Source organism: Pinus tabuliformis, chromosome 7 (genome assembly GCF_031772625.1).
Source record: "Pinus tabuliformis cultivar Carrire ecotype Pingquan chromosome 7, CPIR1, whole genome shotgun sequence".
Classification (NCBI taxonomy): domain Eukaryota; kingdom Viridiplantae; phylum Streptophyta; class Pinopsida; order Pinales; family Pinaceae; genus Pinus; species Pinus tabuliformis.
In genome coordinates, this window is record NC_142293.1 from 1,833,561,302 (window position 1) to 1,833,584,780 (window position 23,479).

Consider the following 23,479-nt stretch of genomic DNA (forward strand, 5'->3'; position numbering starts at 1 on the left):
TCAATGAAAAAATATTTTCCTTAAATACCCTAGGAAAAGATAGCTATCCTAGAAGAATTTTGAGGGGTTGGGTATTAAAAACGTTCATGCTTTTACGAAATCCCTTGTAACAAAATGTGTTTGGAAAATAATTGAGGGAAAGGGATTGTGGAGTATGGTGGTATATTATAAATACATCGAGCCCTTAAGTTTTGAATACTTGATAAGATTCCCACAAAATCCATTCACAATGCTTCGGTGATATGGAAGGATGTGATATTATATGGGCATTTTCATTGGTATGAAATGGTTGGTTTAGGAAGGAAATTTAAAATGTTAGAGGGACCTTGGGCTGGGTCTAGTGAAAATGTCTATCTTCCTAGAAATATGATTCATATTCAAGGGGAGAGGTGACTCTTCTATTTATATCAAGCGGTTGAAGTAGAAAATACTTTGATTTGGAGATAAGAACATTTGATGCTAGTAACACGAATAAAACTATTTGCAGAAGATATCTCAATTTGGGATGGATATATTTATTCTTTGTGAGTGAGTCAGGTCAGAATTAAGGATGTGGAGGATGTGCTAATTTGGCCTAGGAATCCTATTAATGGGATGTATTAACTAAAATTGGGATAAATCATCGTCAATGAGGAAGACGGTTTTTATGGTTTGGTGTGGTGGTTTAAGGATGTGTGGAAGTTCAACTTCCCATTAAAATCTCAACCTTTCACATGGCTAATTCCAAAGGACAAAGTATCACACTTGGGACTTTATGTAGATAAGGAATTGGCAGGGTCTAAGCATGTGTCCTCTATATAAGCTCAATGACTCAATCAATCTCTCACTTGCTTATCAATTGTTCTTATGTGTGTCATTTTGGAAATATAGTTTATGGAAACTAGACTCAAGGAGTTGTGTGGAATTACAAATGTCAAAAACTTTAAATCCCTTCCCATCATTAACATCGGGGGGACATGCCTAGAAAGGAACTCCTTTATATTTGAGAATAAAGTCCCTCTTTCAAATATACATGTGCCTCACATAACTTGTTAATTCTAATGAGTTCAAGATGGAAAACAATAAGAAAAATCAAATAGTGCTGATTCCTAAAAAGGGAAAATTTTAGGGGCTAAATTTCCTCATGGTATTATTTCCTATGCTTTTTCCAAAAAAATACTTGCAAAATTTCCCCTTTTCGAGAAATGATTTGTCTAAATTCTATAAGACGAAATTATTTCTTGATTCAAATTGGATCATTATATTGTTTGTTATCCATCTCAATGCATTTTAGAGTGGAAAAAGTGGAGGAATCAACTCACAAGACCATTTTTATCGAGGGACTTAGTTTAGAAAAATTGGGGTCTAAAACCTTCTAGCAACATTTGGAGGCATCAAACGATGTTTTTTGGGAGGTAAAAAATTATTGCTTTAGTGCACACCATTATATCCTATTCTATACACGAAGACTTTTGCAATAGTGTAGAAATGCCTCAATTGGAGTCTGTATGCAAAATTTATGCCACTTAGAAGTTGACCTTCCTATTTTGACCACCATAATTTGAGAGGATGTCGCGTCAGCCCCCATTATTCATGGACAAGGGGTTAGCCACATGATCCTGATGACAAAGGCTTTAGAAAAGTCCATATTGCAGTTCTAGTTAAGAGTTGAAAGAGTCTAACCTATCCACTAGTAGACTATCAGGTTCTGTTATAACCAAATCATTAGGAGGAAAAGGGGTTCCATTATTTTTTAGTGCATCTTGTTCCATATATGAGAAGAGTAGCCAAAATGGATAGGGAGAGAGAACCTAGAGAGAATTTGTGGATTGTAGTAGCCCATGGTCCACAGACCTTACTTTTGTGTACTTGCATTCATTTTTTATTCAAAGAAAAAGAGTCGAATGGCCTCACATTCTAGTTGGGTTTTCTCTCGAAAGAGTTTCCCATGATATATCTTGTGTCAATAATGGTTTTTGAGTGTTTATTTCTTGGTCTTTATTTTCTGCATAATTATAATTTGCATGCATATGCAATAAATAATAATTTACAAATCCATAAATCTAAAGAGAAAAAACTCTCAGTGTAGATTTAAGATTTTTAAGTATCATTTCTTAGATCAATTGTGATGAATTGTCTAGTGGAACATGACAGTTTATAGATCATTTCACTTCTAAAATCACAAAAATTTTATATAAACTATATAAAATCGATAGAAATTTGAATATTTTTAACATATCAAACATGTTACAGATTGTTTATTAAACACTATTAAGATTCACTGATGTTTATACACTTCAAGATAAATTTCCATCTTGAAAGTTTTCACTAATCCTAAAAGCATAGATAAATCTAGAGGGTGGGCATGGTTTGATTGGGTTTCTCAAGTAGACCCTCTAGTAAGTTGATGTTGGGTGGGAGGGGGTTATGTTTATCATATTCTTATCTTTTTAAAATTTAATCTTGAATTATGCGGAAGCATAAACAATAGGGCTAAGTTGTTGCCACTGAAACTTGTCCTTATGCTAGTTGTTCAAAGAGGCATGAAAGCATTGCAAGTAATGGGTGACTCTATTGTAGTGAGAAATTGGTTGAGAGGACTATGCTATGGAAAAAAAATTATTAAGACCTATCAATGGGGTCTTCATTTAATCAACTGATGTCATAGTGTCTACATTCTTGGGATATTAAAGAATACCTCTAATCTCTCTCATGAAAAATTTTAAGGGCTAATATTCACAGGTGGGCTAATTTTCCATTCCTTTTCAACAAAAATTTTTGTTAACTTCCATTTTTCCTAAAAGTAATTCACCCAAATTTTATACTATAATATTATTTTATCTTAAAAATAACCAAAATTTTATAGAGACTATATAAAATCATTATAAATTTGAATATTTTTACAAAATGATGTCCAACCATTTCATAGTTTACATATTATGGACTAGAAAGATTCACTAATATTTCTAAACTTAAAATAATATTGATAAAAACCTTCCAAAATCCTTTTGTTGAACCCCTCTTTCAATACATCTTTCTAATAAAAATAACCATTATTTTTAATAGAACTCCCTAATTTTACTAAATATCCATTTTTTTACCACATCCCTCACCTCAATACCTATAATATATTTCACTTTAATTTTCACAATTTTAAAATCTCTTTTATGAATAAACTTAGTAAAATATTAATAACAAAATGATGCCCCTTGGACCCATCTATAAACAAATTATTAATTCAAATAACATTTTTTTTTCAAAAATCTCTTTTTGCCATGTTTTTATGGAAAAATATATGCTAGCAAATTCGTTATCTAACAAAACTGGTAAATGCCTCTTAGTCATTGGCATATATAGTTGCAACATGAAGATGTGTTTATTTAAATATGGCCCAATTATTTTTCCCTAATCAACTCCTATATGTTCTGAAATTTAAATTTGTTATTACTATTTTATTTGATTTATTATAATGTTTTTGAATTCTTCGAAGACTTTTATATACCCACTAGAATTCAATTGTAGGAAAGTGTATATAATTTTGATATTAAAAATAATTAGAGATTTATTTAAAGAATCACTAAATTAAATTATTAGAAAGTATTTGATTAAAAACTTAATATTATTTTCTTAACAATTTTAAATGCTATTTATATTTTCCATACCAACAAATAAACAAAATTATAATTTTATTAAACTTCATAAATTACTGTTTTATTTTTTAATAAAGCTCAGTAAAAATTGAATTCATTTTTTTTAACATACCTTCCACGTTTATTAGTAAATTGCAACCCAACAACATTTATATAAGTACCATATTCATATACAAATTGAGTCCAAAAGGCATGGTTACATTTTCCCACATTATATACAATATTTATGTCAACCTACCATATCTTATAGAGTAAGATACATATTATATGATGAAGTTCTAATGTGCCAAGGGTCTAATGGAAGGAATGTGGTCTAGGGTCTAATGGAAGGAATGTGGTCTATGATTATAAGTGACAAACATTTCACTCTCACATACCAATGTGGTCTATGATTATAAGGGACAAATATTTCACTCTCACATACCAACACAATTACACAAAACCAAATTTATTATATATTAAAATTATATTAAAAAAATTTAAATTTTAAATTTTATAAAAATATTATTAAATATATAGTTAAAAAATTTAAATTTTAAATTTTATAAAAGTATTATTAAATATATAAACATTGTGAAAATTAATTCATTCTTTATTCATATAATTTTTTTTATAATTTGCTTATTATATATTAAAAATATATATTTTTTTAAATAATATTAAAATTAAAATTATTATAAAATATGTAAGTATTTTAAAAAATAATTTTCCTTTTGATAGAGAAGGAATGATATGTTATAGAGTTTTATGAAGCAAAATAATTTTCTTTTAGATAGAGGAGGAATGATATGTTATAGAGTTTTATGAAGCCAAAGTTTTGGACTACCAAGTGAGTCCATCATCAAGGCATCATCAGGGATGCGTCAATAGATATTCTAAAGATATTAATAATGTATCCATGAGCTATATTTGCATCATCAGGGATGCGTCAATAGATATTCTAAAGATATTAATAATGTATCCATGAGCTATATTTTAGGGTATATATAGAGGATATGAATGAATTAATCTAAGAAATTAGGTCAACCATTATCTAATTAGGTCGGATATAAGAAAAAATTGTAATAAATTACATTTACATTTTCATCTTAATTATTTTGAAAATAAAAATATACATATATGTAATATGCATAAACTTTTCTCATAAGCAACTTGATGTTTTACTATCTAATCTCTGAAGATAAGTTCACACATCGCACAAATTGTAATAAATTATATTAACATTTTCATCTTAATTATTTTGAAAATAAAAATATACATATATATAATATATATATAAACTTCTCGCATAAGCAATTTGATGTTTTACTATCTAATCTCTAAAGATAGTATAAAAGAAAAACATGAAAAACATGAACATATATATATATATATATTCTTGATGTTTTACTATCTAATCTCTAAAGATAAGTTCACACATCGTACAAATTGTATAAATTATATTAACATTTTCATCTTAATTATTTTGAAAATAAAAAATATACATATATATAATATATAGTGTGTGTAAGTTCACACATCCCTAAAAGAAAAAGATGAAAAAGATGAATATATAATATATAGTGTGTGTTTTATTTTTTTATTTAATTTGTCTATAATTTGGTAGGGATATGTTGGAATCACAGGTTTAAATTGTAAATTCTCCACAATTCTACTCCATTAAAGTTTTTAAGAGCTAAATCCATATATACACTTAAAATATATATTTTAAACAACAAAAATCAAAATTTTACCAATTATCATTATCAATTTGTAGTAGTCCCATAGTATTCAAATCTCTAGAAGCTTCACCCATATACCCATAGTATAAGAAGATACAAGCAATATGAAAACTAATCTCATCACCAACTCCGACCTAAATTTTAGTATTTGGAATTGATTTCAAGCAGTCTACTCTGGTTCTTAAAATAAATGTACCAAAATCTCTCTTCTTTAAAAAAAAAGCAATAAAAAATAAAAATCTACATAGATGTGGAAAAGAAAAATGTTTAAAAGTCATGGCAACTTTTATAAATATATTTCAAAATAGCAATGCACCAATTGATAATGATAACCCACTTTCCCAAAAGAAAATTGTGCCAAAGAGCTTTGGTTGGGTACCTTTTGGGAGCACCCAATTAAAAAAAACAAAAACAAGAATAATGAATTGGAAAGGAAATGAACTTTTTCTTTGGGGGGCAGTTGCAAAGCAAAGAATAAATTATATTTAATATATTTTTAAATCTTTTTTATTGGTTGTCTCTTTTGCACGAATGATTTTTTTTTGGATATTACATATAATTAATGTATGTTAACCTTTAATCATTTATAGTTTGTCGTGTTTGCACGAATGAAATATTTTAGGTATTAAATATAATTAATATATGTTAATTTATGAGGTTTCAAACATTTAAAACAAATAAGAAAAGAAAATAGAAAGTTGGTGACCTGGTAAAAGATAAAAAAAAACGGTAAAAGGATAAAGCATGGTAAGGAGATTGAAAAAACCTGCTGTTTTATGAGGTCTGAGACGAAACCCTGAGGAGTCTGGTAACGGTCACCAATCCCACGCGTTTCCTCTGTTGAGTATTGAATGCAATACAAACATCTGTCAACAAACCCTATCTCCATGCGACCTCAGCAAAAACAGAAAAATAGTAAAGCGGATGAGAAATCAATGTCCGCTCAGTTGCAAATTAAATGAATCTGCAGATGAAAAAGACTATGTATAGAAATTCGTCGCTGGTAAAACAAAGTTGAGAATAATGCAAACAAGCGGACGAAAACGTGGAGAGTTATGGCAAGTTGTTTTAGGCGTTTTCATGGAACAGTTGTGCGTGAATTATTAGGTAAGCAAGCTTTTGAAATTTTCCTGAAAACTTCGAGTGCATTTTTGCCTTTATGCTTTATGCTTTTGCTTTTACTTTCTTTTTCCGCCTTTCTGCGCGCCTTTTTCGTGGCGGCAGGTGCGACTGCCGCATCGCTTTTTGCTTTTGCTTTTTTTGGAATCAAGAATTCGAGGCCGATAAAATTCTTTGCCGTATCGTTATTTTCGTAGAGCCCTTTTCGTCTTTTTACGGCGATGGCATCTTTTTAGCGATGAAAGCTGCTCCGTTTTTCTGCGGGAAATGCTTCGGTATCTTGGAAACTTATGTCACTTTACAGCGGCAGACAGGCTTGGTGTCGTTTCCCAGAGAATTAGGTGGTTCCTCGCCGGATAAGCTTTCGTTTTCCTTGACTTTTACTGCATTTTCCTTTTTCTGTCGATAAAAGTGCTTTATTGCACTTGCTTACTTTTTCCTGTCACCAGCCCGGCTTATTTTGGACGGATCCATCAATATCTTTAACCGACTTTCATCTTTCTGCATACGCAGAGACGAGGCCGGCCTATTTCGCACTGCGGAGCAGGTTTTATTTTTGCTCGACCAGATCGGGGTTTGTATGGTTGTGAAGGAATAGATTAAGAAAAGATGTGCAAAAGCTCCCTCAGCCAGGCTTGTAATGTCGACTGCGAGAGCGAAACGCGCAATTTCGTCATCAAATTGTTCGGGACAACGATTTCCGTTTCAGCTTCTGACGGTAAGGCCGATGAGTTCTTGCGGGAACAGGATGCTTGTAAGCGGCCCGCGCCGGCCTTTGAGACAGAAAATCTAGGCGAAAGGAAGGCAAAATCGTTGAAGACGGAAAAGATTCTCGAAAATTCTCTGAAGTCTCAAAGTTCTTGTGACGGAGGTGAGAAATCTTTAAAATCTTTAAAGTTTGAGGAGTTCTCCAACGGGAAATCGCTGAGAACGGAAAATATTCTCGAAAAATCTTTGAAGTCTCAAAGTTCTTGTGACGGAGGTGAGAAATCTTTAAAGTATGAAGAGTTCTCCAACGGGAAATCGGAAAAGGCCTCCGAGAGAGCCCCACCAAAGCCGTCAAAGCCAGTGGCCTGCCCCCGCTGCCACAGTTCAGAGACAAAATTCTGCTACTTCAACAATTACAACGTTAACCAGCCGCGGCATTTCTGCAAAAACTGCAGGCGCTACTGGACAGCGGGAGGAACCATGCGGAACATCCCCGTCGGCGCTGGCCGGAGAAAGAGTAAGCATTTCACCGCGTTTCAGCTTCACAGTGGTTCGAAATCCCTCGATTTGCAAGAGTCCGAGGTGAAATCCGAGAATTTCGAAGAGCCGGTGAATGAGACGAGAATTTTCAGCTTCAACGATGAATCGACCAGCGTTTCTTCGGTGACCGGCGTAGCGGGGATCGACATGAAGGTTGCGTACCTGGAAGAAATGGACGCTGCGATCTCCGATGGCTTCGTCAATTCTTTAACTGTCAATGGATTTTCTGGCGCAGGGTTTTCGAATTTAATGGATCCTGGTCTGAAAATAAAAGCGATTAGCACCGAAAATTCTCAATGGATTCCTGAAATCCAGCAAAATGGCAATTCAGCTCTTCTTGCAGATTGCTGTGTATTGTATGGTAAACCCATGATCCCCAACTGCACACAGCGACCCGATGAATAAGGCTTTCTCGAAAAGCTATGTATATCTCGGCCATATTGGATTGCAGGCCATTTCCGCTTATTAAATTGAGCTGAGCTATTTTATGTCTGTGAAATCATGAACCTGTTTTTTTCCCAATAATTCAACATCGTTTTACTTTATTTCAAAAAATATGCTTTATACATTTTGGCATCTATAATGATCATGAGCACTCAAATTTTTTCCACTTACCAGTAGCCAAATTTGTAATCAATTTTTCCACTTACCTGTAGCCAAATTTGTAATAGATGCTGTTACGTGCAAAATTTGCAACTTCATTATTATTATCTTTATTTATTTTTCTGAGAGGGGATAACATTTTTTTAAATCTTAATCATGGCTGATACATGATAAATGTCTTAAACAGCAAACTTCAAATCATGAAGTCGCATATTCAAAGGGTGCTTATATGATATTGTAGATATATGCTAGCTATTTAATTTTTAGCAATGTGAGGTTTTTTAAGCTTAATTATAATATAAAGTTATATTTTAATTTTAAATTAGAAAAAATATTTATGTTTTTTTTTCTATAAATTTTGTTGTAATAGTATTTTCAATTATATATATATATATATATATTATAATATATAGTATAATCTATTAATATATACAAAAAAGGAATCACAGTGAGGCTCGGCCTAAGAGGATCTAAGTATCATTCATCATAGAGTCAAATTAACTATTCCCCAACAGAGGGGAAACCAGTCCAAAAAGCATAAGTCCAAAAATAGCCCTCGGAGGGGTTACCAGTTTGATCATAACACGACAGAAACATTTTAAACAAAACAAAATCCTAACCTGGAGACATAGAAACTTAACCAGAACTGCCTAGTCAACAAGACAAAACATCCACCTGGCAAACTCGACACTAGGCTATCAGCTATCCGGGGCTGGTTCCTCCACAATCGGACACACATACTTGTCTGAATCATCATCCTCGTCTGGAGCACCACGTCCATGTGTTGGAGGGTCTCCCTCAACGCTGCATGCACCCACACGCGTTCCTGACGTGTCTCCTCGGCGACTTCCTTATGCTTGCGTGTTACTGAGCTTACCCTCCTCGACACGCTGACTTCCAGCCACAGCTTTACCATGCAGGTTGGCTCTATCTTCATCATCTCTCCGATCATCAGTGTTGCCCCGGCTCCTGCAGCTTGGTTCTGCTCTATTCGGCTCATTGTTGTGTTCAACTAGATGAGTTGGTGGCTCAATTTCTTCCGTAAAAGTGATTGAAACAGTGGCTACAATTATTGGGTGATTCAGGGAGCTATGAAATTTGAATTGCGTGGTACAGGGAGCAGGATGCAGAGGTAGGGGAAAATTAGCAGTGCGAACCGCCATATCTCCTCGTTTTGTGCCATGTAGCCAGGCTCTTCCTCTTCCTCTGCGGGTGTCGGGTAACGCCCTGCGCAAAATGTAGCAGATTGGGGCTATTGGCTGAGGAGGCAGGGGAATCTGAATCGGGGCTGGTCATTGCAGGAGAGCAAGAGCTTCTGCCTCTAGTGCCACCTCTCCTGCTTCGCATATGGTGGCGAACCATGATGAGGATGGAAGCAGGGTTGTAGCAGTGGGGATGGTGGAGGAATTGACAGAGGAATGGTGCGGGGAATTGACAGAGGAATTATGGACCTGAGCTAGATTGCAGAGGTGGGTGTGGGAATGGTGGAATCCATTGTCCAGGTCAATGCAACTTAACAGCCAGCATCTACTACCAGTTTCAGTGCACACATTAGGCTCTCTAGCCTACGGTGGACAAACACAATGAATCAGGGGAGGAATAACAGAGTAGTTAGCCGGCTCCATCGTTATGTGAGAATTGGTTCTGTCTCGGTCTGTGCATTCATTAAATGGCGCCTGCAAGGTGCCTTGAATGCAATTCAATTTGGCATGGGGGAAGTTGCAAGGGGCCATGTGGCCAACCCGTTCGCCGCCTTGCCTTCTTATCATTCCTAATGACTCGGGTGATCACCCGCATCCGGGTGTATTTTTAATTATATTAATGTGTATAGTTTTGGTTTTATTTTTAGATGGTTTAATCAGACATTAATATCTCTTTGACATTTTCTCTAATGTTTTAGATGATTTTTGTTATAATATTAATTTTAACTATATTATTATTATGTATAATTTCTATTTTATTTTTCAATGATTTAACCAAGAATCAATATATTTTTTCCATCTTTCGCTTAAGTTTTAAATTAATTTTATTAGAATTTTAAATCATATTAGGAACCCTCTTACACTTCATGCTAATTGTTTAATACTTTTACATTAGATACTTACATATATGTTGTTTTCAACGGGTGGAAGTTTACTTTTGGCTTTGATTTTCCTTCCAAAATTTTCTAAAAATGTTGACTCCGAAAACTTCACATCCATATAAGTAGAGAAACAAGCATGCTAAAGGGTTTGATTTTTTTCTAAGAATAAAAAATATGTTGCTTTATAGTTTTTATTAGGATTAAAAACAAGTATTCCATCCCCTTAATCCTTGTTAAGCTTGTAATGAAGTTCAACTCTATTATACTTATATGAAATGAGTTTTCCTAGATTGTTATTGCCATAATATGAAATATGAAATGAGTTTTCCTAGACTGTTATTGCCATACACTAAATTAGGGTAAGTAGTGGTTTTAGATATGCTAAAACTAATTTAGAAATCCTTGAGAATTCTTACTTGGTTACCCATTTGAAAATGATACTTCACAAAAGTAGTAATATCATTTGATAAACTTAAGGATAATCACTATCCCAATCAACTTAGTGGCAATACAACTTGCTTCTTACAAATATACATCTATTTTGTCAATACAAATAACAATAAGGATAAGAGATAAAAGACAACCTTACTCTTTATAACAAATCTCCTCATTCTTGAATTTAGGGAATAATTTTTGTACAAATTTTATTGAAACAACTATGAACCCAAATGAAACTTTTAAATGTTTTAATATTTTCTCTAAATTATGTTTAGGTAATCAAAATATTTCCTAGAACCAATAAAACAACAAAGAAAATTAGTTTTATTATTTTAACATTTTTTTACAATAATCCTAAAAAGTAGTTCAACAATCCAATATTATTTGATAATTTTTAAAACCAACTTAACATTTAATGTTTTTCCTTTTTCTAACAATAAACTTATCTTCCTTTCCAAAATGATTCCATATAACTTAACTCAAAAACCTAATCATAATAGTTTTATAATTTTAAAGAATATTATTGTCACTACATTTAAAAATAGGGACAATGGGACTTTCAATACCAGATTTAGGAAAACATTATTTATATGCTAATAATAAAGCCTCCCATTTTTAGGATTTGTGCGTGATAATGGGCAATAGTTTTAACTCTTCTTATGATAGACACTTATATCCCAGCTCAATGCCATTTAAAGATATATAAATGAGTTTTGTGAACAATTTTTAATATTGTTTGATTATTTCATATACAATTTTGTATTAAAAAATGCAACAAAGATTAATTATATGTTTTTATAAGATTTTATTTTAGAGTGTATATAGAGAATGGAAATTTTACTTTAATTATTTTTTATTGAGAAAGTATTATAAAATATTGAAAAGTGAGATTTTTCAAATATTTTATATAATTTAAAATATAAAATAAATAAATTTATTTAATATCCAACATATGACTTAAAATAAAATTAAGTTAATGAGAATATGTAATACAAAAGTGTTAATACAAATGGGAGTGATAAGGTCACTCATAAATTTAAAGTTAATATATAATATGTAAACTCATATGCTTTAGGACCAAAGAGGAAAATGATGCATTGGAAAAGTGTATAAAGAAGTCTCATACCTAGAGAAGGAAAAATTAGGTTGTCCTTTTATAAATCAACTCTCTTAGCATATTAGGCCAAAGTGAAGAAACTTTGCATAAAAGGTTGGTTAGATCATGGGAACTAGTTCAAGAGCTATCTCTATATCTAAAGGATGTTCCATATTATTAAGGTTTAGAGGTGATGGGTTGTTTGTTGGTCTGGCATATTGTCTCTCAAGATTTAAATCAACAACTTCATGTGGTTCTAGTTGTAGGAGTTGCATTGCCCCTTAAGGTCTCATTGATCTAGGGATTGGTATGGAATTTCTACATCACAACCTCTTGGAACCCATGTCTATTAGGAGCACCAAGAAGATATATTAAGGCTAGGAATAAATGTTATAAATTCTTAATACAAAAGGGAAAAACACCTTGTCTATTTATAAATCAAGAGACTTATAGGCTTATGTGACAAAGAGCCTAAATTATTATGGGCTAACATAATCATTATAAAAGCTAAAGAATTGAATAACATTAGAATAACCAATTATGACTCCAAAATAAAATAAGACTTTATTTTTCCTTTCAAGATTTCATAATTGCATTGAGGTTTTCTCAACTGAGAATATTTAAAACTAGGAAACACCTTAGTAATGGAAAATATACAGACATTAAATGATATCATGTTAAGATCTTAAAACTTGGAGTATGATCTTGGTTCCTAATATCAAGCATCGTCTCAAATAGGTTGTTCAATTAAGACTTTTCTAAAAATTATAATGAGAGTCTAAATTTTTTTATTTTCAAATTTGGAAACCAAGATGGTCCATGCAATTATCAAACTATTATGATAATTATTATTGTAGAGAAATTATTTTGCTTGATTCTTGCAAGAAAAAATAGTCAATGGCTTAATGATAATGACAAAAATGTTAAAGGAAATTAAGATTCAAAAATCAACATGCTACAATCAATCACATTGCCACCCTAAAGAGGATAGAGACAAAAGTCAAAGATCTCATATGATGTTTTGCTGATTTTAGAAAAGCTTTCAATGTTGTGCCTAGAGTCAATCTATGTAGGGAACTAAAAGAAATTGCTATCCTTCATAACTTCCATAGTGTTTTGATTGGGTTCTATAAAAATGTTATTGCTCAGATGTAATGTAATAACAAGTACTATAGTATGGATATTAATTGTAGTATTGGTGTTAAGCAATTCTAATCCTTTCCTCCGACCCTTTTTGGCATCTACATTGATAAAATTGAGTAATGTTTAGAATATGAACGATGCATTGGTATTAACATGGTTGAACTTATTATCTCCCTTCTTTTCTATGCTAATTATATTGTTTTCCTTGCAAATAGTTATTAAAAAAAAATTATCCTTTGATATTGTAGGGTGATAATACACTCGAAGAGATGCAATATTACAAGCATTTAGGAATTAATTTTAACTGACATATGAACAAAAATATAATGTAGAGAAAACAATCACTAGTGGTTGGAAAATAAAGGAAATATAGGATTGGGTTAAGAAAAAATAGTATTTTCAACACTTAGTTATCCTCACTATTCTTTAAAAATATGAAGTTTGGGACAAAATGCAAAGAAAACGATCACTAGTGGTTGGAAAATAAAGGAAATATAGGATTGGGTTAAGAAAAAATAGTCTTTTCAACACTTAGTTATCCTCACTATTCTTTAAAAATATGAAGTTTGGGCTTGGAGCGTCTCATGTGAAACTTGAGAGAAAATTGAGCACATCCAAAAACATTTTAAAACTAGTTTTAAAATCAAATGCATCACATCTCTATGGTGAAACTTGCATACAATCAACTCGAAAACATGGTGAGATGAATGAATTTGTAAACCTTGTTATACAAAATAGGCCAAGGATAACCCTCCAAGTAGTTTCACATAATTTATGGATGGTAAACTAGGTAAACCATTGACCTTAAGTATGGTCTATCCAACTTTGAAAGATAAATTGCATATTGAATCATAACTACAAAAAATTCACACTTATGATTCTAACAAATCCCTATTAAATTATGAACAAAGTAAACCAAAAAAAATTACACAAATACATTATAACAAAATTATATATATATATATATATATATATTCTTTAAAGTTAAAAAATAATTATAATTTAGCTATATAAATAATTGTATAATGAGAATATCCTCTCTTTCAAACACACAAATTTATAGAGAATAAATATAGTTATATAAAAATATCTATATCATAAAATTTAATTATTTATATAATTAAAAAAAATCATATCAATTAAATTTATATAGAATAGATATAATTATATAAATATATCTGTATCATAAAATTTAATCATTTACCTAATTAAAAAAAATCATATTAATTAATTTAAAATATAAGATAATAATAAAATTTAAAATTAATTATTCAAATTAACTTAATTAATATCTTAATATGTTTTTATATTATACTTATTTATTATATGAGAGGTTTTGTATGTGTAATACAAAGTCGATTTTGATATTATCACTATATTTCTAAATTTTCTATATATATCTTTTCTACCATCACACTAATATTTATATCAATTTCCAACTTATTTTATCACACTTAAATAAATCCCAATTTAAAATAAATCTATATTAATTTATATAATATTTCATCTTAATCACCCATTAAATTACACATAAAAACTATAAACATTGTATTAATAAACTATTAAAATAATAAAAATGGATAAAATAACATCCAAACCCTAAATTTATAATACCAAGTTTGTTTTCTTCGTTCTTTCTCGGATGAAGTGAGCATGCTGAAAATGGTGGGTTCTCACTTTCACAGTGCTTCTATTGCTAAAAGATTGGTAGTCAATTTTAAATGTCGAATTTAGATTATGTTCTACACCCACTTTCCATATTGTGAATTATAAGTACACATAATTTATTTGTAGATATTTGGAATAACTTTTTTTTCAAGGATTGTCTTGAGTGTATAAGTTCTACACCCACTTTCTAGATTTGGTGAAATATGAGTACACATAATTTATTTGTAGGTATTTGTTAAAATGTAAGTACATATAGTTAAATTTTGATTCGAGGATTGTGTGATGTGTATGAATAACATGGTACAATCACTATATAAATGTGATTAAAACTAACAACCAAAACTATGAAAACGAAATTAATAATAATAATAATAATATTATTATTATTATTGCTGAAGATGGAGGTATTTACATGTTTAAGGTTGTATTATATTTATGAATTAATTTTTTAATAATATATTTATTAATTAAATATATTATTGAAAATGATAGATGATATAATTAAGATTTTAAAAAAAATCATTTATATTAAAAAAATTAATTTATAGTTATTAAAATAATTATAATAATAATTAATATAATATTTTAATAGTGATTAAATATAATTGTTATATATATATATATTGCAAGCGGAAATTATTATTGTTTTGAAGGAAATAAGATCGCTCATTATGTTTGGGGCTAGCAAAGGAGGCTTCCTCATGGTGTAGTATATCTATCATTAAGAGGGAAAGCATTAGATTTTCAATGATTTTTTTGATACTCAATGTTGATATATTTATCCCTTAGAAGGGAAGTATTAGATTCTTAATGATTTTTGCATACTTAATGCTGGTCATAAAAAATGATGATGACTCATTCAAATCCAATGGGGAATAAATTGAATATCCCTCTTTCTATAATCCATCGCTAAGAGGGAAAGTATTAGATTCTTAATGATATTTGGAGACTCAATATTGGTCATGAAAACGCTAACGATGTAGGTTTTAACCCTATATAGAAATTACTTGCAAACGAATTCTTAAAAACAGAAAATATACAATGGCGAGAAACACAAAACAAATACACAAATATTTTCCCCTAGATCCCAAACCTGATACTACTAGATTGATTTTTCATTGTGTTCATTTGAATGTTACAATACATATATATACATGTTGAAGCATTCATAAAATCCAATTCATTAACCCTGGATTAGAACATAACCATAGTTCCCTTGACCGGATCTACAAAATGCCATGGGCAGAAAACCGTCATGCTCAAAACCATGTGCAAAAAACATGCATGAAACCATAGGTAGGTCCGCCCACCTGATATAGGGTCCAAAAAAAATTCCCAGGGGCTGCCCCGGACCCTGTACAGGGGGGCTACCACCCCTAAAACCCCCGACCAAGGGGGTGAACCCCCCTTGTGAACCCCCTGTTGCGCCCAACGCAACAAATATAACACACACCCAACATTCTCCCACTTGTTGTTTTCTTTTCCACACAGGAGGTCACATGAGAGCTTAGTTATTGGTCCATCCCTGCAACACCCATTATTTCTCTACACCAGGAAAACCTCTCAGTGCTCACAGACTTCGTCAATGCATCTGCAACATTCTTCAAAGTGTCCACCTTTACCAGCAACACCTTTTTGTCTTCAACCATATTCATCACAAAGTGATACTAAACTTTGTTGTGCTTTGTTTTGAATGATAAACAGGGTTTTTTTCAAAGAAAATTGCACTTTGGTTGTCACAGTCTATCCTTATCGCTCGTTGTACTAACCCCATACTTTAACACGGTCTCTGCAACCAAACTGCTTCCTTTCTTGCATGAGTGGTTGCCATGCATTTTTCCTATGTAGTTGAAAGTTCCATTACAGACTATCTCTTGCTCATCCAACTGACTACACCTCCAAATAGGTTAAACAAATCCCACTTGTAAATCTTCTCTGATCTAGATCTTCAGCCCAGTTTGCATCAACAAAGTCATGGATGTCCAAAACTCTGTCCAATCCTGGTCTTCCTTGGTAGCACATGCCATAATCACTAGTTCCACACAAATACCTAAAAACCTGCTTCATTGTTGCCCAATGCTCCTTCCCTGGTTTTTGACATAAACCTACTAAATACTCCCACTGCATGTGCAATCTCTGGTTTAGTATAGACCATTGCATACATCAAGTTACCGACTACACTTGCGTATGGCACATGAGACATGTCCTTTTCGTCTTATTGTGTCTTGCGACATTGTTTAGCAGATAATTTTACACCTATAAGAATAGGAACCTTCAACGGTTTAATATCCTGCATATTAAACCTTTGCAATATTGTCTCGACATGCTTCCTCTGGTTTAACCAGAGCTTCCTCTTTTCCTGATCTTGTTTAATTTCCATGCCCAAGATATAGTTTATAGCTCCAAGATCCTTCATGTCGAATTTGGAGGACAATTGGGTCTTCAAATCCTGGATAATTTATTTTCCATTTCCAATCACCAACATATCATCCACATACAAGACCAGATAAATAACACAATCACCAATTCATTTAAAATACACATAGTGATCCGCTTTACTTCTCATGAATCCAAGTCCCTAAATATATGTATCAAATTTATGATACCACATCCTTGATGATTGTTTTAACCGATATAGACACTTTCTTAACTTGCATACTAGTTCTTTCTTTCCCTTCACCATAAAGCCTTCAACTTGCTTCATGTAGATCTCTTTTTCCATATCCCTGTGAAGAAATAATGTCTTCACATCCATTTGTTCTACCTCAAAATCAAAAGCATCAACAATAGATAACAGTAATCTAATAGAATCTACCTTGGCAACAGGAGAAAAAATATCACAAAAATCAATTCTCGGCATCTGGGAATAACCTTTTTCTACCAACTCAGCTTTGTATTTCTCCACCTTCCCTTTTGCATTCATCTTCTTCTTAAACACCCATTTTATTCCAATGGGTTTCCGTCCAGTCGACAACTCCACCAGATCCGATGTGTCATTTTTTTCCAAATATGGCATTTCATCAACCATGGCCTCTTTCCAGAGCTTGCCATCCTCTGAATCTACTTCCTCCCTAACAGATCTGGGATCATAATCAGTAATAGATAAAGAAAATTTTGAATAGAAAGCAGATAGAATATACCTTTTTGGCTACCTTCTTTCTCGAATTGATCTTCTCACAGTTGGATTTTGTGGCTCTTCATCTTCTTATTCTTATTTTGTTGTAGAGTTTGATTCTTCCTCCTTTAGCTCAAATTCTTTCTTCTCAGGTTCCTTTGGTAGGACTTCATGTTTAATAACATATTTCACCTCTCTAAACACCACATATCGGTTATACATAACCTTCCTTGTTTTTGGGTTCCAAAGCTTATAACCTTTTAAACCATCCTTATACCCAATAAAGATGCACCTTTTAGATTTACTATCCAACTTGGTTCTTTTCTCCTTTGGAACATGTACATATGCATCACAAAAAAATACCCTCATATGTGAAAGAGAGGGTGTCTTACTAGTCCATACCTCATGTGGAGTATTATCCTCCAATGTTGATGAAGGTGACCTATTAACCAGGTAACATGCAATCGCCACCACCTCTTCCAAAAATTCTTGTCCTAAACCTGCACCACTGAGCATGATTCTTGCATTTTCCATCAACGTCCTATTCATTCTTTCTACAACTCTGTTTTGCTAAGGTGTGTATGGACTAGTCCTCTGTCGTGTTATACCACACTTCTTACGAAACTCTTCAAATTCCTTCTTGCATAACTCTCCGCCATTATATGTCCTCAACACCTTTATCTTTTTCTCTGTTTTGTTTTCCATCAGAGCTTTAAATTCTTTAAACTTGTCAAACACTTTAGATTTCTTCCTGAGGAAATATATCCATGTATTCCTTGAGAAGTCATGTATAAATGATACTTATTACACAGACTTACCTAGTGATGGAACCAACACAGGTCCAAACACATCACTGTGCATAAGCTCTAATATCCCTTTCACCCTCTTAGCACCAAAGGGGAAACTCACCCTATTCTGCTTCCCATATACACAATGTTCACATAAATTGAATCCAGAGAGAAAATAGACATACCTTCTACCATACCACTACCATGAAGTATTGGAAGGCCCTTCTCTCCAATATGTCCAAGCCTTTGATTTCATAGCATTGTCTTTTCTCTAGAGACTACTAGATTTTCTACTCCGCTTCCAGGAACCACAGAACTATTGCACCCATCAATAAAAATGCTACCCATAATCTTGTATAGAGTTCCAATCTGAACGCCCCCCATCAATACTAGTGCTCCCCTAACCATCTTGCAGGTATCTTTCTCAAACACTTTTTTTACACCTTCTTCATCCATCTTGCTTACAAAAACCATATTTCTGGCCAATGCAGGAATATGCAGAACACCTAGAAGTGTTCTAATCCTTCCACCTTACAACTTCACCTTGACTTTTCTGCGTCCGATGATTCTAACCTTCCTTTCATCCCCTAAGAAGACATCACCACCATCATATTTCTCATACTCACAAAACCACTCCCTATGGGAAGTGAAGTGAAATGATGCACCTGAGTCAATCAACCATGCCTCATGATCTACTTGTGTACTTGAAGAAGAAGCCAAGTACACATCCCCACCTTCATCTGAGGTGGTTTTCGCCTCTATAGAAGGAGCATAATCAAACCCCTTCCTTTCTCATGAGATTTTGATCTACAATCCTTTTTGTAGTGCCCTTCCTTTTTGCATTTCCAACATACCTTCACAGGTTTTCCTGGAGATTTATATCTCCCTCTAGATTTAGATCTCCCACTCGAGGACTTATTTTTTATTCTATTCTGGGACTGTCCTCATACAGACAAGGCATCTCCATTTTGCCTCTCCATATTTTTCTGTCTCATCTCCTCCGACAACAAGGATGAGATTATTTCATCAAACTTCAAGGTAGTTGCATTTCTACCTATTGCAACAACCAGACTATCCCACGAATCTGGTAAAGAACACAACAAACTGATACATTTATCCTAATTTGAAATTATTGTATCAATAAATAAAAGCTGGCTTACAACAATATTAAAGGTGTTCATATTCTCTTTCACTGAGTCTCCATCCTTCATCCTTAGGTTATACAGTTTTTTCCGCAGAAACAATTTGTTCACTAGAGACATACATTGGTACAAAGTCCCTAACTTGACCCAAAAATTATTCGTCGTAGCTTCCCATGATACATTCAACAATAATGAATCTGAGATACACAACCGTATTTTTCTCTTTGCCTTCTGATCCAACTTCGCCCAGTCTTTTGCTGACATTTTTGATGGTTTAGTACCTGGATCTACTACAATCCTCCTCCATCTTGAGCTTCCACAACTCAAAACTCTAACCATTAACTTTCTTGATCTCTATCTTTCCACTCTCACCAAATTATTTCACTGCAAGGATCGATCCTTTAGATCTCCCACTAAACAAGGTCTACCACAAGCCTGAGAAAAACCCCTCAGTAGCAAAGACATCCCCTTGAATCCAAAACAACTCTGATACCAAATGAAGGTTTTAAACCTGTATATAAATTAATTGAAAACAAAATTTTAAAAACAAAAATATACAATGGCGAGAAACACAAAACAAATACACAGATATTTTACCCTAGATCCCAAAACTAGGACTACCAGATTGGTTTTCATTATGTTCCTTTCAATGTTACAAGATATATATATATATATATATATATATATAGATATATATAGATATACATGCCAAAACATTCATAAACCTGTATATAAATTAATTGAAAACAAATTTTTAAAAACAAAAATATACAATGGCGAGAAACACAAAACAAATACACAGAGATTTTACCCTAGATCCCAAAATTGGGACTACCAGATTGGTTTTTCATTATTTTCCTTTCAATGTTACAAGATATATATATATATATATATATATATATATATATATATATATATATATATATATATATACATGCCGAAACATTCATAAACCCCAATCCATTAACCCTGGATTAGAACATAATCATAGTTCCCTTGACTGGATTTACAAAATACCATGGGCAGAAAACCATCATGCCTAAAACCATGTGTGCAACCCATGCACAAAACCATAGGTAGTTTCACCCACCTAATATAGGGTGCAAAAATAATTTCCCAGGGCATTGCCCTGGACCCTGTACAGGGGGGCGACAGCCCCCCTAAGACACCTCAACAGGGGGGGGGGAGTTGCTCCCGACGCAAAAAACAAGGGGCATTATCACCCCCTCTCTGATACCCCTCCCGCCCCCACGTGTGTGACTAGTCGTGGAAATAATATAGCACACACCCAATATATGACTCTTTTAAATATAATGGGGAATAAATTGAAAATGTTAGTTTCCATAGTCAAACATGAACTCTCTTTGTAGGACAAAGTTTCCTTCTTACATATCAAACTACATTTAAACTTGGAGGTTACTCATTGGGCCAAGTTTGTTGTTGATTTGAACCCAAAATCATTGTCCATAATTGGGAAACTAAGCTTTAGTTCAATCCCCTAGATTAATCAACAAGTGTCTATTAATAGAAGATATCCTTAGCATGAATCAATTAATGTATATGGGTAGGCCATGCTTTGGTAAGGTCAATGATTGGAGCTATATTCCCCTAATTCAATACATTTGTAGGTTATGTTGATGCAATTCAATGCCCTTTGCAGTATGGGATTCAACGATGTGGGATGATGGATGTTTAGGGATTTTTGCAAGGATATATAACAGAGGAATTATGGACCTGAGCTAGATTGCAGAGGTGGGTGTGGGAATGGTGGAATCCATTGTCCTGGTCAATGCAACTTAACAGCCAGCATCTACTACCAGTTTCAGTGCACACATTAGGCTCTCTAGCTTGCGGTGGACAAACACAATGAATCAAGGGAGGAATAACAGAGTAGTTAGCCGGCTCCATCGTTATGTGAGAATTGGTTCTGTCTCGGTCTGTGCATTCATTAAATGGCGCCTGCAAGGTGCCTTGAATGCAATTAAGTTTGGCATGGGGGAAGTTGCAAGGGGCCATGTGGCCAACCCATTCGCCGCCTTGCCATCTTATCATTCCTAATGACTCGGGTGATCACCCGCATCCGGGTGTATTTTTAATTATATTAATGTGTATAGTTTTGGTTTTATTTTTAGATGGTTTAATCAGACATTAATATCTCTTTGACATTTTCTCTAATGTTTTAGATGATTTTTGTTATAATATTAATTTTGACTATATTATTATTATGCATAATTTCTATTTTATTTTTCAATGATTTAACCAAGAATCAATATATTTTTTCCATCTTTCGCTTAAGTTTTAAATTAATTTTATTAGAATTTTAAATCATATTAGGAAGCCTCTTACACTTCATGCTAATTGTTTAATACTTGTACATTAGATACTTACATATATGTTGTTTTCAACGGGTGGAAGTTTACTTTTGGCTTTGATTTTCCTTCCAAAATTTTCTAAAAATGTTGACTCGGGAAACTTCACATCCATATAAGTAGAGAAACAAGCATGCTAAAGGGTTTGATTTTTTTCTAAGAATAAAAAATATGTTGCTTTATACTTTTTATTAGGATTAAAAACAAGTATTTCATCCCCCTTAATCCTGGTTAATCTTGTAATGAAGTTCAACTCTATTATACTTATATGAAATATGAAATGAGTTTTCCTAGATTGTTATTGCCATACACTAAATTAGGGTAAGTAGTGGTTTTAGATATGCTAAAACTAATTTAGAAATCCTTGAGAATTCTTACTTGGTTACCCATTTGAAAATGATACTTCACAGAAGTAGTAATATCATTTGATAAACTTAAGGATAATCACTATCCCAATCAACTTAGTGGCAATACAACTTGCTTCTTACAAATATACATCTATTTTGTCAATACAAATAACAAAAAGAATAAGAGATAAAAGACAACCTTACTCTTCATAACTAATCTCCTCATTCTTGAATTTAGGGAATAATTTTTGTACAAATTTTATTGGAACAACTATGAACCCAAATGAAACTTTTAAATGTTTTAATATTTTCTCTAAATTATGTTTAGGTAATCAAAATATTTCCTAGAGCCAATGAAACAACAAAGAAAATTAGTTTTATTATTTTAACATTTCTCTACAATAATCCTAAAAGTAGTTCGACAATCCAATGTTATTTGATAGTTTTTAAAACCAACTTAATTAGTTTTATTATTTTAACATTTCTCTACAATAATCCTAAAAATAGTTCGACAATCCAATGTTATTTGATAGTTTTTAAAACCAACTTAACATTTAATGTTTTTTTTTTTCTAACAACAAACTTATTTTCCTTTCCAAAATGATTCCATATAACTTAACTCAAAAAACTAATCATAATAGATTTATAATTTTAAAGAATATTATTATCACTACATTTGAAAATAGGGACAATGATACTTTCAATACAAGATTTAAGAAAACATTATTTATATGCTAATAATAAAGCCTCCCATTTTTAGGATTTGTACCTGATAATGGGCAATAATTTTAACTCTTCTTATGATAAACACTTATATCCCAGCTCAATGCCATTGAAAGATATATAAATGAATTTTGTGAACCATTTTTAATATTGTTTGATTATTTCATATACAATTTTGTATAAAATAATGAAACAAAGATTAATTATATGTTTTTACAAGATTTTATTTTAAAGTGTATATTGTCCT

The 23,479-nt window shown here is 32.4% G+C and overlaps 2 protein-coding genes across 2 annotated transcripts; both read left to right on the plus strand.

The window, feature by feature from the left end:
- Nucleotides 1-6,327: 6,327 nt before the first annotated feature.
- LOC149255756 (uncharacterized) lies at nucleotides 6,328-7,067 on the plus strand. The gene is made up of 3 exons (XM_089455128.1): nucleotides 6,328-6,457; nucleotides 6,667-6,810; nucleotides 6,919-7,067. The coding sequence occupies exons 1-3, from the start codon at nucleotides 6,406-6,408 to the stop codon at nucleotides 7,065-7,067; spliced, it is 345 nt and encodes a 114-aa protein (XP_089311254.1). The 5' UTR covers nucleotides 6,328-6,405.
- LOC149255757 (uncharacterized) lies at nucleotides 6,675-8,216 on the plus strand. Its single transcript, XM_089460563.1, has 2 exons — nucleotides 6,675-6,810; nucleotides 6,983-8,216. Exon 2 carries the CDS (start codon nucleotides 7,079-7,081, stop codon nucleotides 8,120-8,122), a length of 1,044 nt encoding a protein of 347 aa, XP_089316689.1. The 5' UTR covers nucleotides 6,675-6,810; nucleotides 6,983-7,078; the 3' UTR covers nucleotides 8,123-8,216.
- Nucleotides 8,217-23,479: the final 15,263 nt, after the last annotated feature.

Coding starts and splice junctions, on each gene's coding strand:
- LOC149255757 (XM_089460563.1), top strand. CDS start 7,079: ATGTGCAAAAGCTCCCTCAGCCAGGCTTGTAATGTCGACTGCGAGAGC.
- LOC149255756 (XM_089455128.1), top strand. CDS start 6,406: ATGGCAAGTTGTTTTAGGCGTTTTCATGGAACAGTTGTGCGTGAATTA. Junction 6,458..6,666: donor AGTTGTGCGTGAATTATTAG/GTAAGCAAGCTT, acceptor TTATTTTCGTAG/AGCCCTTTTCGTCTTTTTAC. Junction 6,811..6,918: donor GTCGTTTCCCAGAGAATTAG/GTGGTTCCTCGC, acceptor TCCTGTCACCAG/CCCGGCTTATTTTGGACGGA.